Raw genomic sequence first — 17,904 nt, 5'->3', positions numbered from 1 at the left:
TTTGGAAGCTGGTAATTGAATGTTGGTAACCAGGTGTGCCCCTCTTTGACCTTAGCACTGGCTATAGAAGTGCACATCTGCTTAGTTTTTGTATTCCTTGTTGCTTGGTCTGTGGGAATTAAGCCAGGCATGCCAGATATTGGGATCCTTGTTCCAGCTAGTTCTTCTTTGGGTGAAATATGACAGTTAAATGAACATCCTTCCTTAAGGAACAATGTTACCCAGCAGTCTTTGAGGCTGCTGTTCATGTGTTTGATAAAACGTGATTGTTTTCTATTTAGCCAAGAAATAAACAGAAGATGTGAACATTTGTTTGCTTTATTAATTAGAACAATGTTGCTCATACTAAGCATCCTAATTGCTGTAAGCAAACTGTTTGTGCCAAGCCTTAGGCTCCACTAAATAGCTGCTTTTAATTGAACTTAAAGCTAAAAATAAATAAATAAATAAAATCAAGGAGCTTTGTGGAAATTCAGTGGAATTACAGTCCTCTTCTGTTTTGTGGTAGAGAGTATAAACTGTGCCTTGAACTTTGAAAAAATAGCAATCCTCAGATGAATGTCTAATTTATCACAGCTTTGTGTGTTTAATGTTAAATTAAGGAATTTTGGAAAATTACAATGAACTGTCCTGCTGTGACAAGTGCAAATTTATATATGTACTTTAAAAAACATTGGTTAGTTTTATTTGCCTGCCCTTACGTGCCCTTATGTGTCAGAATAGACTGTTAATTGGTTGGCTGTTTTGTGGGTCTGAAGCATTTTGGGAAAAGGGGCTTATTGATAGCTGCTTTTTCAGGGAATGACCTGTTAATACAGCTTTATAGAGATGGACAACTGGGGCAAGAAATACTAAACAGCTGGTAGTTGAGGAGAATTGGAATAGTTATACATTGCTTTAGTTTGGGATTGTACCCTATTAGATTTTGGGTACGAATATCCCATTTGTAGGTTGTCTCATACAGGGTGAAACTCTCCTAACCAGGATTCTCTGGTCCGGCAACATTCATGGTCTGGCACAGATGTTGCAGGACCCGAGAGTCCTGGTGGAAAGCCAGCAGTAAGGAAGGGCTGGCAGGGCAGCGGGGCTTCTCAGCAGTGTTGGGAGACCTGATGTGTGGCTGTTAGCGGAGCTAGAAGCTGCTGTAGTTGTGGCTCGGTGGGACCAGGAGCCGGAGCATAAGGTGGTGGCTGCCTGCCAGATCCCAGAGCCGTGGCGGCAGGGCCAGCAGGAGCTGGGGAGCCAGCCAGGAGGCCAGCAGGCTGGGCTAGGGGGGCTGGTGGCCAGAAATGACCTCCCCAGTCTGGCAAAATCCCTCATCCAGGACCGGTCAGGCCCCAAGGGTGCAGGTCCAGGGAGGTCCAACGTGTAGTAGCTAAGGTTGGTTTTGAGCTGCTTGTATATATTCTTAGAATATTTCTTCAGTAATCGTCATGTTGTTTTATGCTCATAACGATCTTACGACGCAATCAGAAGAACATAATCTACTCTCGGGGAAAGGGTTCTGACCAATTGGACAGTTCTAAGTAGAAGGATGAGATTTTAAAAGTGCATTTACTGTGTGATGAGCCCTTCAGGAGACTTCTTTTAAAGCTGCTGGGGAAATCCTTTGCTCTTGACAGATTTACTGAATGGATCTGATTGCCAGTCTGGGAAGTTATTAACCTCTGAACTTGGGATCCCTGTGTGGCCTTCTGTGGCAGAGGGCTCAAAGTGAAGGGCAAACAAGTGTGCGTAGGATGCTTGCACTTGGCCCCCGCAATCTCTGGGGAAATACAAGGGCGTGCCAAGCATTAGGAGATTATCTCTGGATCCTTGAACAAGCGGCCTGTACTGTGTCTGCTTGAGTTAGGCATCCTGCTGGAAAGAGGTGTGAAAGGAAGGACCAGCATCTCGGGGCCAGTACCCTGAGCTACTCGCTAGCCAGGCCGTGCTCTGGAACAGTCAAACTGTGGTCACTGTGGAGCCACTCAATTCCCGCAAATGCCAGACAGCCATTGAAGCAGCGATTGTGCAAACTGCAAGTGGGGGCAAGGAACGCTGTAATGTGCTCCCCTGAAGATTGCCTTTGCTTGAAACGGCATCACACAGGAGTGTGCCTGGATTCCAGCAGTGTAGAGAGGAATCTGCCTTTCAGTCTGTCTTTGGTAGGACTTGCAAATGTGTAGTGAGAGACCTGAAATAGTTTACAAGTTGAAGTTTGATTAACCTGCAGAGGAAGGGTTTATGAATATCCTATGGCACGCCTTAGGGGAAGTGTATTGTTGTACTTTGATGGTTTTGGAAACACTGACATGTATTCCCGGCAATGAAGGCATTTGGCTTATGCCAGTGCTGAAATTTATCTACACTTTGTCTTGTTTTATGTATTGCAATCACTAGGCTGAAATATCACGGGTCAGTCTCTAGGGATGTTAACAAATGGTTATTTTTGTTAACGTGTCGCTGCTGAAATGTTCACATTTACAGTGGGCGGGAGGAGGTGGCAGGAGTCAGTGCTCAGGGGGAGCCAACTTTTAAGCTGGCTCCTTGCAATCACCAGCTCTCGCCAGACCCGAGCTCCCTCCCCACACTGCTGCTTCTGATACAGAGGCAGCAAAGCGGGGTGGGCAGGTGGTTCCGCGAGAGTCAGTACATAAGGGGAGCCGGCTTCCGCCTCCCCACCAGCACCGGTTTCCACCTCCCTCCCCTCACCACTGCCTCTGATGCAAAGGCAGTAAGGAGGTTGGTGCGTGTAACCATGCGTGTTAATTGATGAGCATGGCTTATTGGTTAACCATGTACACGACTACACATTAACATCCCTACCAATTTCACCACTGATACAACTTGAGGCAAATGAAGTTGTATCCATGTATGTCAACTGCATGTTTTTCCTCTTCTCTCCAGGTGCATGATTTAAAAAAAAAAAATGCAATGAGAGTGATGTCAGTTTTGATAACTTTTAATAAGTGAGGTTTAGGGAAGAGTTTAAAAAGACCTCAGAAGTTTCACTTCAATTTCTAATTTCTGCTCCAGGTTACATCTTAAGTGTTGTGCTCCTAACCTTACCTAGACAACACCTGGTTCAGCTCTACCTGTACTTTCTGACTGCACTTCTGCTGTACGCGGGGCATCAGATCTCCAGGTAAGAATGTGTGACATTTTCCACATGACTTGGTTTTCAAATCTGAAAAATCATTTGGTTAATATTTTGCCAGTAGTAGCAACAAAGAGGGAAGGTGTTTTTTTTTTCCTCCCCTTCCTTCTAGGATATAGCTTGTCTTTCCCTATTTTGAAAATAAGTTAGAAGAATCAAAAGATGTATCGGGCCTGGTCTTTTCCATTGAATTCAATGGGAGTTGGGATCAGGCCCATAAACCTTTTATTTTAAAATCCTGTCAGTCTTCGCTAGTTCTCATAGTGGGTCTGTCCCCCTTCCAGTCTGAAATGCATTTCTTTTGTGATGGGCATCGTTTCTGTTGCATTTCTTTGAGTTTCACAAATGTTTTGGGAGAGTAAGACACATTGTTCCTTTCAACTTGCTGGTGCCTAGACAAGGAATAAAATGCAGGCGAAAGAGCCATGGAGAGGGATACGTGTAGAATAATAGTGTTGGAATCTTTTAATACTGCAGTGTTAATTTATCATCAATTATATTGTCCATTATTTTACTTTCACAAACCAGTAATGCTGTAAAGAGATCTTGGGCCTAAGATATAAAGCGAGAGGCAGTGGAGAGGTCTGAGATGATACCACCAACCAAATTAAATCTTTCTTTCTTTTGGTAGGGTTGAATATATTTAACCCAAAATTAAAACCAAACCCATTTTGAGTAAAAACTTGGATTAGAGCCTGAGAAAATATCATCTTGTTAGGCGCCATCCCTGAGAAATATCCCAGGTAGGGCTGTAAAGAGGTAACCGGTTACCTGGTAAACATTGCCTTACCGGAATGCTTACCTCAGTAACCAGTTAACCAGCACCAGGCCAGAAGAGTCCCCTGCCCACAGTCGCATCCCGCAGTGCGCTGGGCCCGGCATGGCTGGAGTCCAGCTAACCAGTTACACTGAATGTTTAACCAGTTGACTTTTTAATGGTAATTTTACATCCCTAATCCAAAGTGTGGAATTGGACCTGATCCTCTTGGCAACTGGTGGTGGAAAATACTTTAAAACATCATATTAAACTGGTTTTGAATAAAATGCTAGGTTTTTTGGTGGTGTGCTAATGTTGCAGCAAACACTTTGAAACTGCCCTTTTGGTCATATCTGTTCATTTCCAAGGAAAGTTTTAAATAGAGGTTTGGGGACAGTTGTCACGATGCCCTGGCTGTCACGGTTTCTTTAATGGTGTTCTGAATGTGAGAGAGCAGACTGTGGCCTCCTATTTCCTGGGTAGGAAGGAGGAAGGCTTCCTCAGTATTCCCTGGGAATCCTGAGCTTTTTCTCGCTGTCGTTTGCAGATGTTTATCCTAGTGTTTTTAAAGACTATATTTACTTGCTAAGAGAGCACTGACTGTTTTAAGATCCTGGATTAAAATAACAATAAGGATACGAATGTGACATCCACAACATGTGTGCACTCTGGTGTTGGTCAGAGACAGGTAAGCTTTTGGCCCAAAGGGCTCGGGGAGAGATTCACTTCTGCAGCCCTGAGCATCGGCCTTCCAACCTGAAAAAAGGAAGAAGAGTTCATACGCTTCCATGTATATACCGCCTTGGGCATGGCCCCTTTGGATTTTTTTCACTAATCTTTGAGTTTTACTGCGTCACCTTCTGAAAACTGTGGCAAATCAGTTTTGTGAAAGTGAAATGCAGTATTGCTTGAACCGTTAGCGTACTGTTACTTGGCTCCACACATGTATTGGACAACTCCTAGTAAGGAGTTAATGAGCAGGGGTTTTGTTTAAACGTAGTTAGGGCTGCAGATTTGCCATGGCATTTGTATCAAAAATCTTGGAGCAGCCCTGTCCTAACGCATTGGGCCTGGCTTCCCACTCTGGGCATTGTGGCCTGGTGAACGGAGTTGCTGTGGTACTCAAGTTTGGCCTCGCACCCCTCTGTTAGGGCAGGGGGGCCAGGGCTACTCCCTCAGATTTGGCCGCCTGCTCCCTTCATGATGGAGGAGTGACCAGGCCAAGCCAGACGGGAGGAGAAATGCATCGCTGTGCACCCCAGTTCGCCTCCTTGTGTGGCCATTGCAAACCCAGCCGCTTGGGGCAGGAGCCATCCTTGCAGGGAAATCACACTCATGTGTATGCACGTAAACTTTGCACATGTGGGGCACTCAGGCTCTCTGTGACCTTTCATTTGTCACTTTCCCCAACACTGAACAGAAAATAGGCTCTGTTTTAAAATACAAATTGGATCAAGTCAATAGTCTAGCAGTAGTACAGAGTCTTACCCCATGGAGATCCATGTTTGCGTCCTGAGCTTGCTGGCAGGGCTAAGCTGGTACTTACTGACATTCTGGCGTGAATTTACCCATTCCCCTGACGCAGGACAGACTGATTTTGGAGGGAGTTCGGTCCAGTCATCCTTGACTAGTGGTAGGCTCCCCACAGCAGCCTATGGCAGCAATAATGGGAGAACCACCACCATTACCACGCCCCAGAAAAGTTTTCCGATTGAGACAGAGCCAAGAGAAGTATGACTAATATACAGATATGCTCTGTACTGTACGAGTTGTCACTGTTGAGCATCCAGCTCACTTTTGATGTTGCTTAGTGGACTTAATGTACTAAAATTACAAGAAGCAGGTATTTAGACTTTTCTTTCAAATATTCAAACCTGGTACATATTGAACCTCTCTAGTCTAGAACACACTGCTCTGGAAACATCCCTTGTCTGGAATGATTTTAGTTAGCCAGATGTCCACTTTTCATGCGTGTGGCCAAGTTTCCCGTGGTCCCATAAAGTTTGTTTCCAGCCTGGCTGTTAGTGTTCTGTGCTGTTATTTAGCTCTAATTTACCCCTTAGTGTCTTCTAAGAGCCCACTAAGTGCTGGTAATGCTGCCAGACAATACTAACCTCCCGTGATCCAGAAAAGTCCTCTTGTTCAGAATGAGTCCGGTCCCAAGGGTGCCGGACTAGAGTTTCAACCTGTACTGCTGTTCAGTTTTAAATTGTTGGGATAATTTGGTATTGCATCTACTGCAATTCACTAACTGACACACTGTTTAAATGGCTGAGGAAGTAACACTAGGGAGTTACAAACACATGCATCTGACGAAGTGGGTCTTTGCCCACGAAAGCTTATGCTCCAACACATCTGTTAGTCTATAAGGTGCCACAGGACTCCTCGTCGCTTTTGCAGATCTAGACTAACACGGCGACCCCTCTGATACTAAACACAGGTTGATAGACAACTTAAAATGTGAAACAGCAGGATTTGCTTTACATCAGCTGGTTTGGCTACGTGCAGCCTTTCGGAATTTCTGAATCACTGGAGGGCTGCTGTTTCCAGAGCTGCTGTTCTATTTCAGGAATAACTTTTGTGGTTCAGGCACGGGACTAAGAGTCATGACATCTGGGTTTTATTCCTGGCTTCTGTTTCAGATTTCCACTAAGGCAACTCATGTAACTTCCCAGTGCCTCCACTTCCCCACCTGTAAAGTGGGGTGCCATTCAGACGGATATTGGGGGTTGCTTCAGTATTGTTTGTAAAGCATCTGGAGATAGAGACCACAAGGTAGCACACCCATTGTGGTTCATGAGAACAGTCACCATCATGGAAATTCCTGCATGTCCATGAAATAAAGAGAAATAAAGGATGGGTCAGACAGAAAATCTCATCATGCCACTGTATATATACTTGATATGCCCTCACCTTGAATATTGTGTGCAGTTCTGGCTACCTCATCTCAGAAAAGATATATTGGAATTGGAACAGGTGCAGAGAAGGGCAACAAAAATGATTTAAAGATATGGAGCAGTTTTGACATGAAGCGAAATTAAAAAGACTGGGACTTTGCATCTTGCAAAAGAGATGATTGGCGGTGTGGGGGAGGGGATGTGATAGAGATCTATAAAGTAGTGACTGGTGTGAAGTGAATAAGGAAATGTTGTTTACTCATTCCCATAACACAAGAACTAGGGGTCACTTAATGAAATGAATAGGCAGAAGGTTTAAAACAAATGTTTGTACTTCTTCACACAGCACAGTTACCCATGGAACTCCTTGCCAGGGGGTATTACAAAGACTAAAACTATGAGGTTGGGGAATAGGTCCCTCAGTTGCTAATAGCCAAGATGGTCAGGGATGAGGCCCCATGCTCTGAGTCCCTAGCCTCTGATTGCTGGAAGGTCGTAGTGGATGACACTACGTAGGACTATGATTCCCTGTTACGTTCTTTCTCTCTGAAGCACCTGGCATTGGCCACTGTTGGCAGACAGGATACCGGGCTAGATGGACTGTTGGTCTGACTCGCTCTGGCTGTTCTTATGTTCTCATGCAGGCTAGCCTGAAAGGCAGATTCACCTGCCCCTGCATGGAAAATAGATGCTCTTCTATTTTATACAACAAATGGTCCTGAAGCATTTAGACTGCAAGCCTCTTTTAAAAAAGAGTGTCTAGATGACAAGAAGATTTTTCGAAAAAGTGGCTCGCTTTCTCAAAAGAGTCTAGACACTCTTTTGAAAAAGCCCTGTTTTCATGCAATAGCACCTTTTTTAAAAGATGACTTTCGAAAAAAGGCATTATTCCTCGTAGAATGAGGTTTACCGCCGTCGACAAAGCCTCCGTGTTCTTTCAATTTACTGTCTGCAGAACACAGCGGTAGTCTAGACGCAGGTTTAGTTTTTTCGAAAAAAGACCACTTTTTTTCGAAAAAACTCTGTAGTCTAGACACCCTTAGAGACGGTCAGAGCCAGAGAGACTCTGACTCTGGTTTACACACAGTTACATCAGCCTCTCACTCAAGCCATGCTATTACACAATCTTTCACTGGAAATTGTAGCGAGTTGGGATGCGTGCTTATGTTGGAAAAGGGAATCCTGCATAACTTGCCATTTTGTTTTCCTGTTGGGCTGTGGTTCTGTCCCACAGTTGGCAGCATTGGGAATCATGAGGGGGAAAAATGAGTGGGAGCATTTTACATCAAACTTTAGGTTTCACGTTTTGTTGTATTAAAAACATGGAGTTGTGCATTGGTGAGCTTGTTTGGCAGTAAGGAGGAGACCGATTAGCTAATGTAAGTGACAGCAGCATGCCCCAATTAGTCCAGATAACTGCTGGGTGCTAAAATAGTTGACTGCAAAGCACCTTTGTTTAAAAATGGAAGATCCTTTGTCGTATGTGTGAAAATATAAAAGCACCAGTCACACACGAGCACTGTCGGAATGGTCTCTTTATGCAGAAGGTTATTCCTAGGTGGTTATGAGTGGCGGTTTTTTTTAACTTTCCAACCTAGATTGGCTTTTGAGCTGCATTCCCATCAGCAATAAATCTGAAAACCTGATCTTACCTTTATATTTAGGTCCTAATTTCTAATGCAAAACATATGCGATGTTTCCTTTAGTAAGAAAATAATAGTTTTTGCACTACTCCAGCAAAACGAACAATTGAGGAATAAAAGCTGCAGCTTAATAAAGCTTTAATTGATCCAAATTGCGTGCTCACACTCACTCCTATCAGCATCTTTATGGAGCACTGCAGCTGTTTGTGGCCTCTTCGGAACATCTCTGCCAGCAGATCCTCATGCTTGTGCTGCTAACGTAATAAGGAAATCATTGCTTTCGATGGTTCACTAATTTTGAATAAGAAATTAGGATTCTACTCTGCAAATACTTTTACAAATTATAATTTAGCACTTTACATCTCTGTTGCCCTCTCTTGATATCAGTTATTTCCCTTCAGCTATTGCTGCAGTTTAGCCTGTAGAAAAAGGAATGCATCAGATCTCTGAGCCTGTCAGTGTGGATTGAATCTCTTGCATAGTGGTGTCTGGCAGAAAGAGCGTAGAGGTTGCAGGCTCTCCTCTTCTGCCTCTTGCCACCCACAGCAGAGAGACGGAGCCCAGTGGCCGTCGGAGCAGCTACTCTCTTCAGAGACCTTTACGTTTTGGGGGGGAGGGGTCTTTCAGTCGAGTTGGAGACGTCTTATTCACTCCCCATCGAAGCACGTTCCCCTAGCCCCACTCGAATCGGTGACCGTGTTAAATGCCGGCGGGGGGCGGTTTGTGCTAAACACTGTGACTCCGGGTGGATTTCAGATCCTGCCCATCCCGTCATGGGCTGATTCTCATAGAGGATAATTGCCAATGCACATTCTGCCTAGCAGAGAGAGAGCCATGCTGTGCGTGCGAGTCCTTTTCTTCCGCGCCTGCAGATCCAGGAACGATCAGCTTCAGCTGCATCCATTAGAGCAGCCCAGGCGGGTGGTTTCGAATCCCTGGTCGCTACCAGCGCAAGGCCGAGTAAACCAGCGTTGGACAGCAGTCCTGGGAGAGCAAATCACACCCCAGGTTCCAACAGCAGAGTGTGCTGGGAGGAGAACATCACTCCTGCAAGGACAGAGCTCCTAAATCAGCGGTGGGCAGCCAGGCTGCCTTCCTCGTCTCAGTGGGCCACAGGAGTGAAATCCACTGGTGGGTGCTCGGCATCCTGTGGCCTGCATGCATCCCATTGGGGTGCCACCTCTGGGTAGCCCACACTCTGCCCACTTCCCCCACGCCTCTCGCGCACTGGGGCACTGGAACCCTGTGCTTGCCTACTCCTTTCCCCACCCTCCCAGAATTTGAGTGCGGTGAATCAGCTGATTCCCAGCATTCAGGGGAGGGCAGGGGGCCAAGTACAAATGCGATGGAAGGGCTAGGAGGGAGGGGGAGAGTAACTGTGCCCCAGTGCCTGAGAGGTCGGGGGAGAGGGGGCAGAGGAGGGGTGTACAGGCTGCAGGTGAAACCTGTTGCCCCACACTGTCCTAAATCCTCATCCAGAACTGGAGTGGATTGGGGAGCCAGAGACCTGGCACTGACCTCAATATTGAGATCCGTCATAGAGCCAGGCAAGGGCCTCAGGTATACTCTGCAGGAATCGGTACCCTTTCCAGAGACATTTTGAGGACTGAAGAGGTGACCAGGCCAGGTCTCCTATGGTTCCATGGCGCCGCCACTCAGAGAAGAGGAGGATGCTGCTCACCTGCATGGAGCAGAGAAGGGGAGTTGGGTGTAACTGGGATTGGGAAGAGAAGGAAAATGTTCTTTCTAGAATCCATCTCCTCCATCCTCATGCATTTTAATTGCAGGTTACTGTCTACAGAGCCTCCTTTCAGCATACTTGGCACGCACTAGGGTGCTGGAAAACTTGCACTGAGCAAGCAGGGCTGCCGCACATGCAGAATTTTGAAGTGTTTGTTTTACTAGTCGAGAGGAACGTCTGAATTCCAGAGACGCTTTGCAAAGGAGAGGGTGAATGGCTTAGAGGGGAAGAGGTTGCTCTTTATCAAGTAGGGATAGAGCTAGAATAATTCTCTGTTTAACCGGCACAAGCTTGAATCCCAGGGTCTGGTTGGACTAAAGCAGTGAATGTATTTGGTAGCTAGCCCCCGAGTAACATGCACCGTCTACCTTCCAGTAAAGGGAAGGACTTTCCCCTTTCATTTGATCAGGGGATATCTCTTAAGTTGCTTTTGCTTTGGCTAGAGTGACTGCTGCATTGTTCCAGCCTGCCCTTTTTATCTGGAGGGGCTGAATGTTTGTGTTCTCCCTGCAAAGCTCCACAGTCTGTTCCCATGAGTCCTTCCGTCTGGGTGGGGTGGCAGTCAGGCACTGGCAGCAGGGAATGCCCTCTTCCGGGAGTTCCCCTCCGGTTTCTTCCTGCCTCCCCAGCAGCTGGTGGCTCAGCCAGCTGTCTGCGGCAGAGCGTCTCTGAAGGAAACGATAGGCTTGATTCCACGTGTGTAAGACAAGCAGTTTGGTCTCGGTATGTGCTTTGGAGTTTTGAGAGGCCTCTTCTCAGCTCTGCGCCTCTTGCCAGTGCCCCACGGGCTTCTGGGAGCAAGGTAGGCCAAGGTTTGCCTCAGGCTCCCCCTTACTGCTGAGGCACTCATCTCTGGAGGGAGCAGGCGGCCTCCTTCAAAGCTTGTTCTGGGAGGTGCCACCTCAGCCCCCCGGCAGCCGTTCCTCTGGCTGGGGAGCTCCGCTTCCCCACGGTTCTGAATGATGTGCCCCAGCTGCAGACAGCTCATCCTCCCAGCTCTCACGGCGTTCATTTGTGCGGTAAATGACAGGCCTGTGAACGCTGGCAGTCTCGGGGTACACTAGTCGCTGCTCTCGTATGGAGATCTGCTAGATAGCCGTTAGTCCCCCGGTTCTGCCTGCTGGTCACCCAGTCTCAGCCAGGGCCGTTTTCTTTCTCGCGGCAGAAGTCTTCCCCACGCCTTAGTGCCCAAGCGAAGATGGGCAGACTGTGCTGGAAGGTGCCTCATTTCGATTGTCTGTGTTTAAAGGAAGGTCCTGCTATAACCCTGGAGTTACACTACTGTCAAAATCTCACCCTAGCACATCTGTGAGCTTGTGCATGAAGAACAGAAAATGAATCCATGCTCACCTGAAAAGCGCCTTTCTTTAGTAGGTCCACCAATGCAACTCACTGTGCGCACACATGAATCTTCCAGAGCACAAACGGGAATGTGGTGTCCAGGGATTTGGGTGTGTTGTCATTAGGCAGAGAAAATAGTTTTTCTTTGAAGTATATTAGGGCTTGTCTCCACTTACCCCAGATCGTATCTTGGGTCGCTTTTCTCCCCTAGTATAGACCTGGCCTTAGCCTGTAATTAAGGAAGTAGATGGAATTAGCCTGGCTGTGGCAGTTGTTTCATTTGGAGGGAACTTCAGGGTAGCGGGATTCCCCTGGTACCAGTGACCGATGGGTCTGGTTCTGCTCTAAAGTGCAAGCAGGCTGAAGTACCCACTGGGACGGGTCTGCTGTCCTGGTTACCTGAAGAAAGAAAGTTTTCATGTAAGCCAAGAGCGTGTTCCTCCTCTGTCAAGGGGGATGCTAACTAAATGCTGCTAGTGTTCAGATTTTGCAGATAGGAGGTGGTTTAACCTGGCCAACAAACATAAGCTTCCTGACGTCATCCCTAGCGTAGGGAGATTATACATCTTAGGCCAGGTCCGCACTCTGGGAAAGGTTGGCTTAAGGTATGCCATCCCAGCTACGTAAAAAACATGGCTGGAGTTGATGTACCTTAAGCCGAGCTTTGACGTAGTCCTCATAGCAGGAGGTCGATGGGAGAAACGCTCCCGTCAACTTCCCTTACTCTTCGCAGGGAGCAGGAGTACCGGCACTGATGGGCACCCACAACGTTTGATTTGGCGGGTCTTTACTAGACTCAGATCGCCACAGCTTCGATCTCCCCGCAAGTGGAGATGTGGCTTTAAGTGCATACATATGAATCTGTCCCCCTCCCTTTACCTTTGTACATATTCTACTGAGAGAAATGCAAATATAAACCCACAGAGTTATACACATCTGGTTATTGAGCACCGTGATAGAAATTAAAACGTTAATGTTAAGAATGAGCATTACCTGGTACTTAAGTTGAAAGCCAGAAAAGAAGAGAGAAAGCAGATGAGATGGGGAGGAATGAGGGGTGGCGGTAAAGAGATGCACCTTCCAGATATCATACAAAGAACAAAACCTGGCCGGTTTCCTGGAGCTTTGACTCTGCTTTTCCTAAATGTTCTGTTGCTCTTGAAGCATGTTCTTCAGATGCCTTAAGCAGCTCTCTCCTTCCATGCATGCTTCATTGATGGCGGTGCATTTTTGTTGGTCAGGGGGCAGGGTGTATTGGATTTTCATATACTAAACTGAGGAAATTTAAATTTCACCACTAGTAAAGGAAGTAAGTTACTTGTGCAGATGATCAAAATAACTTACTTTCGTGTGCTGGAGTTCTTGAAGACAGCCGTATCTGACAGGTAGTAGAATCCTTCATTCCAAACCAGAAATGCTGGAATACTGTAGAAGGGGAGGATCATGGGGGTGGGGCGCGGGGGGCAGCCTGTTCTGGGCAAAGAGCCAAGATAACAGTGGATCTAGCGCGAAGAGCTGGGGCAAAGTTGTCAAGCTCCCCCCCCCCCCCCCCCCCCCCCCAAATCACTCCAAAAAAAAAAAAGGCTCTGCGTTTTGAGGCTTTTTGGCCACAGCAGGCTCCTGCCATCTGCCGCCATCTTTATTTCTGCAGCTTTCATGGCTACTCCGGACAGCTCCCCTGCCCAGGTCAGCACAGGGAGCCGAGAGGAGAGTGCCATTTTGGGGGACACGGGGGAGGGGGGCACACGTGTCTTGCGGGCCTTGGATTGGCCACGACTGTCATAGGGCAAGAAGAAAAAAGAACTGTCACGTTACACATCATCTATTCAAGTAAAGAAGTTCACCCTGTAAAATGTTCTGTTATCCTGCTCAGTTTACTAGGCACCTGGGACTACACGCCATAGCTGGGCTGCATGGCCAAGTTAAAACTACTCAGGTGCTCTTTAACCTGAGGGCTGCTCATTAAAATATAAATGTGGAGAGGTCTGTGTAATGCGAATTTAGGCTGTGAATTCAGCACGGTATTTAAGCTGGTTCCTCACTTTAAGCATGAGTAGTCCTTTTGAAGTCAAATATGATTTGACACTTTTCTGTTTAAAGAATCAGTTTTAAAGTCATATAAATGAGCATTCAGTAAAAGAGCTGACAACGATTTCACCGGCAAATGAATTGGAAAAATGTATTTTCTCACCCCTTCCACTTACAAAACTATTTGACGTGGTGCTGGGAGGAATAAAACTAGACAGAAAAGAAATATTTAAACAAGCATCACTAGAAAGTGAAGTAGTCCTTATTCAACATGTTTTTTTTTCTCTTTTCAAAACTCTCTTGTAACTTCAGTCTGTTAAATACCATGTGCGGTGGGTGCCTATTTTATGAAGAAGTAAATGCCTTTCAAACTGGTTTATATAGGTCTTGATATTATGTTTTTGTTCATTAGGGATTATGTTAAGAGTGAGCTGGAGTCGGGCTATGAAGGGCCAATGTATTTAGAACCTCTCTCCATGAATCGCTTCATGACCGCCTTCATAGGTAAGTACGGGTTAAACATCTGATGGGTGGCAGGAATTGTAAATTCTTTTCCTGATCTCTTAATTTCTTGGGCCTAAATGTCTTTTACCATTGGTATCTTGTAAACAGTAATGACATTCCTTTCTATGGAGGTGGGTCAGTTCATGCTGCTGTTTGATGTTGTCCCATTTTTGGGAGGTTCATTTACTACATCTGCACTAATAAACACATTCCCTTGAGATGAACTTTGCTTAAAATTAACACGCTCACTGTGCCTGGTTTCCTTGATTATTATAGGTTTTAGTTTCACTTGCGTTTTTGCGTAACAAAACAATCCTACTTAGTTGTAGTAAAGGCAGATTTTGGCATACTAACCTGTGCTGTGGCCTTTCGGCTGACTCCTCCTGAAACAACAAAAATAGGATGTCAAGTATGGGAGACTATTATCAAAAGTGCAGAGTATTTTTATGTAGACCTACAGAAGGATTTAAAATCTTTTGCACACAGGAGGTGTGTGGGGTTGAAAATTTGCCTAGCAGATACCAATTCATTGAAAACAGTTGATTTTCTGAAAATATTGGTACAGAACATGTTGAGGGGTTTTACTTCTGTCCCTGGGTCTCTTGGAATGTGTTGGGGGAAGGATCTGAGGGTTGCATCTTGGGGCAACAGGTCCCCTGGTTCAGTGTGAATGCTATGTATGATGTGTGTTGCCTTCAAGACTAAGTTCTTTAAACTCAGCGGGTCTGTAGATGAAACTGTAAGGTTGGTGCTTCCTGAAATTAATTCTACCTTCTTGTCTCATCGATAGATTAGCTCTCTGACTCCCTGGCTCTGATTGAGTTACTGGGCTCTGTGCACAATGTAATTCTAATCAGTTTGTATTTCTCACATGGCAGGCATTGTAGAAATTCCAAGTATTAACAAGCATGTATGCACAATACTTCTGTCGTTAAAAGTGCAGAACAAAGGCATTCATTCTCAACAGCCTTGGGAGTTAGATAAGCACTATTCCTATTGTATAGAATCAGGGAACCGGACAGAGCTACAGGTTAAGAGGTCTTTTGCCGTGCAGAAGTGTGTGTAGGTGCCCCTACAAGGATGCAAATAACATCACTGAGCACTCCAAAATTAAAAGTGTTATTTTCTTATGACGAAAACCTAGTTTTGACAGGAATGTGGAGATCAGCTGGCTCTCAAGCTATTGTTTCTGAAGTGTTACTCAAAACAGCAAGTGTCATTTAAGAACCCTTTTACCGTAATTGATTTTATAATTTTTCTGGTGAACTTTGACCAGTAAAAAGCGTGTTTCGGTAATAAAATCACTAAGCCAATCACATTCCAGGGAGAGAACTAAGGAATGTTTACAGTGTGTGTTTGTAGAATGATGGTTCAAAATCTTTTAAGGGGGAGGGATAGCTCAGTCGTTTGAACATTGGCCTGCTAAACCCAGGGTTGTGAGCTCAGTCCTTGGGTGGGGGCAGGGCACCATTTAGGGATCTGGGGCAAATCTGTCAGGGATGGTACTTGGTCCTTCTGTGAAGGCAGGGGACTGGACTCAATGACCTCTCAAGGTCCCTTCCAGTTCTATGAGATAGGTATATCTCCATATATTTATATATATTTTTTAAGACAGACCCTCTACAGTTCTTGCTAAGGTCTAAGGATTTCATCTATTTACTACTTTGAATGTGGAGACTCAGTTGATTCTTGTATCCTTGCAGCTGCTGTGGAAAACCCCCCATCTCTGAGCTGTGTAATGGGAACCAAGGCCAGGTTTATACAGAATGCTAGGGCTTCCAGGATGCATACATTTCATTTGCGCTTAGGTTATAACTTATAAATTAGATTCCTGTTTTCCTTTTAGTGGTTTATTACAGAAATAATGTTGAAACTGTAAAGAAGAAACCCTATCTTAGAGGTACAACTTTTCTTCTGTGGGATTCTTCATTTTTTTTCCCAATGCAACTTGAGTTTCCAGAGATCTAAATTACATTCCAGTGTATCCACCTTCAAATTGAATGGTCCATCCATCTGGATGTATGATACTTCATCTTCCAAGGTGGGAATTTCCCCAGATTGACCTATAGGTCACTTGCAGCAACAGGAAGTGCTCCAATATTCTGCTCATTCCAGAATCACAGCCTGGCCTTGGTCATGGATGCTTTTCTCCTGTCCTTGGGAGGGTGGCTGTTGTAGGCCTTCCCACCATTCCCTCTTGTGCACAAGATAAAGGCCCCCCACAGAGTGCAGAGGCAATCCTGGTAGCCCCACCATGGCCTCAGAAACATTAGTAGACCAAATTCTTGGATCTCTCCATAGATGCCCCAGTTGCATTACCTCTCCTCCCCAACCTGATCAGTCAGGACCATGGGCATCTTCTCCATCTGGATCATAGGATCCCTCCACCGTCTGGCTTGGAAGCTTCATGGTAAAACCCTATGGAGCATCTGTGTTTGGAACTGCAGAGGGAAGTCCTTCTTGGCAGTAGGAAACTATCCACCAGGCGCCCTTACCTGGCTAAAAGGAAAAGGTTCACTTGTGTGTCATGCTGAGCACATCCACCTCCGCTCCAGGTGCCTATGCCAATGTTCCTGCACCTAAAATAACAGTCTGGCAACGTCTTCCATCAATGTTCACGTTGCTGTTCTCTTGGCACTTCACCTGGACGTGTCTAGACGCTCTGTATTTGCTAAGCCTATGGTGGGATGCTTTCTCCATGGTTTGGAGAGGCTGCATCCCCAGATCAGGCAGCGGGTTCCAGCATGGGACCTTCACTTGGTTTTCCAAACTCATGGGATCCCCATTTGAACCATAGCGACTTATTCCCTTCTCTGTCATGGAAGGATCCTTTCTCGTCACCTTTACCTCAGCAAGGAGAGTGTCTGAGTTGAAGACCCTCATGTCCGACCTGCCTTCCGCAAGGATAACGTACATCTCAAGCCTGCCCTGCCCTTTCTTCCTAAGGCTGACACACATTTTCACATTCTGCCCATTTTCTACCCTAAACTCATGCCAGTATCCACAAGCAGAAGCTCTGCTTTTTGGACATTCGGCAGGTGCTGGCCTTCTACGTCCAGTATACTAAGCCATGTCTCAAGTCAGACCGGATGAAGGGTCTTCCAGTACCATTGCAAAGAATATCCTTCAGGGTCACATCCCACCTCCACACGTGCTACACTCTGGCAAAGATCTCAGCTCCAGCACATTCCTCAGGCCTCGTCAGTGGCATTCCTAGCCCGAATACTGAGCCGAGAAATCTGCAGATCGGCAGCTTGTTCCTTGGTGCATACCCCTCATTACGCCACAATTCAGCACGATGGAGGATGCAGCTTTTGGCAGAGCGGTGCCCCAGTCTGTGGTTTCATAATTCTGACCCCACTACCTAGGTAAGGCTTGGGGGTCACCTAATAGGAATTGATATGAGCTGTCGCTTGAAGAAAAATGGTTACTCACCTTCTCATAACTGTTCTTTGAGATGTTTCTCCTGTTCATTCCAACCACACCTGCCTTCCCCTCTGTCCAAGTAACTGGCAAGAAGAGATTAAAGGCGCCATGTTGGCAGGGTCCTATATAGATTGCCAGAGAGGTGCCACTCTAAGTGTCTTCCTAGTTGACCCAATGGGTGCTGCTAGGGAGAGAACTTTCTGAGGACTGTGTGCGTGTCACGCACGCACACACATCTCAAAGAACGGCAGTTACGGGACGGTAACCCTTTCTTCGCTTATCTAGTCCCATGTTTTTCTTGGCAGGAGAGAGAACAGATTTTCAGGTTAACTTGGTCTACATTCAGATCACCAAAGGGAAAATAAATGAACTGATAAAGAGCCAAATGCTTATCTAACTCTAGTGTCCGGTCACTCCGACACCAATAT

At 46.0% G+C, this 17,904-nt stretch overlaps 1 protein-coding gene across 4 annotated transcripts in view; it reads left to right on the top strand.

Annotated features, from left to right (window-relative positions):
• RNF145 (ring finger protein 145) overlaps positions 1-17,904 on the top strand; it is an 80,083-nt gene that overhangs the window by 37,651 nt on the left and 24,528 nt on the right. For 3 of the 4 annotated variants that reach the window (XM_075900645.1, XM_075900643.1, XM_075900644.1), the window contains 2 exons: positions 3,019-3,127; positions 13,959-14,050. In XM_075900645.1, coding sequence (XP_075756760.1) covers positions 3,019-3,127; positions 13,959-14,050 — 201 coding nt within the window. The remainder of the gene's footprint in view (positions 1-3,018; positions 3,128-13,958; positions 14,051-17,904) is intronic. The other variant, XM_075900646.1, reaches the window with a different exon arrangement.

This window comes from Pelodiscus sinensis, chromosome 17 (genome assembly GCF_049634645.1).
Source record: "Pelodiscus sinensis isolate JC-2024 chromosome 17, ASM4963464v1, whole genome shotgun sequence".
Classification (NCBI taxonomy): domain Eukaryota; kingdom Metazoa; phylum Chordata; order Testudines; family Trionychidae; genus Pelodiscus; species Pelodiscus sinensis.
This window is presented reverse-complemented; position numbering and strand designations above follow the sequence as displayed.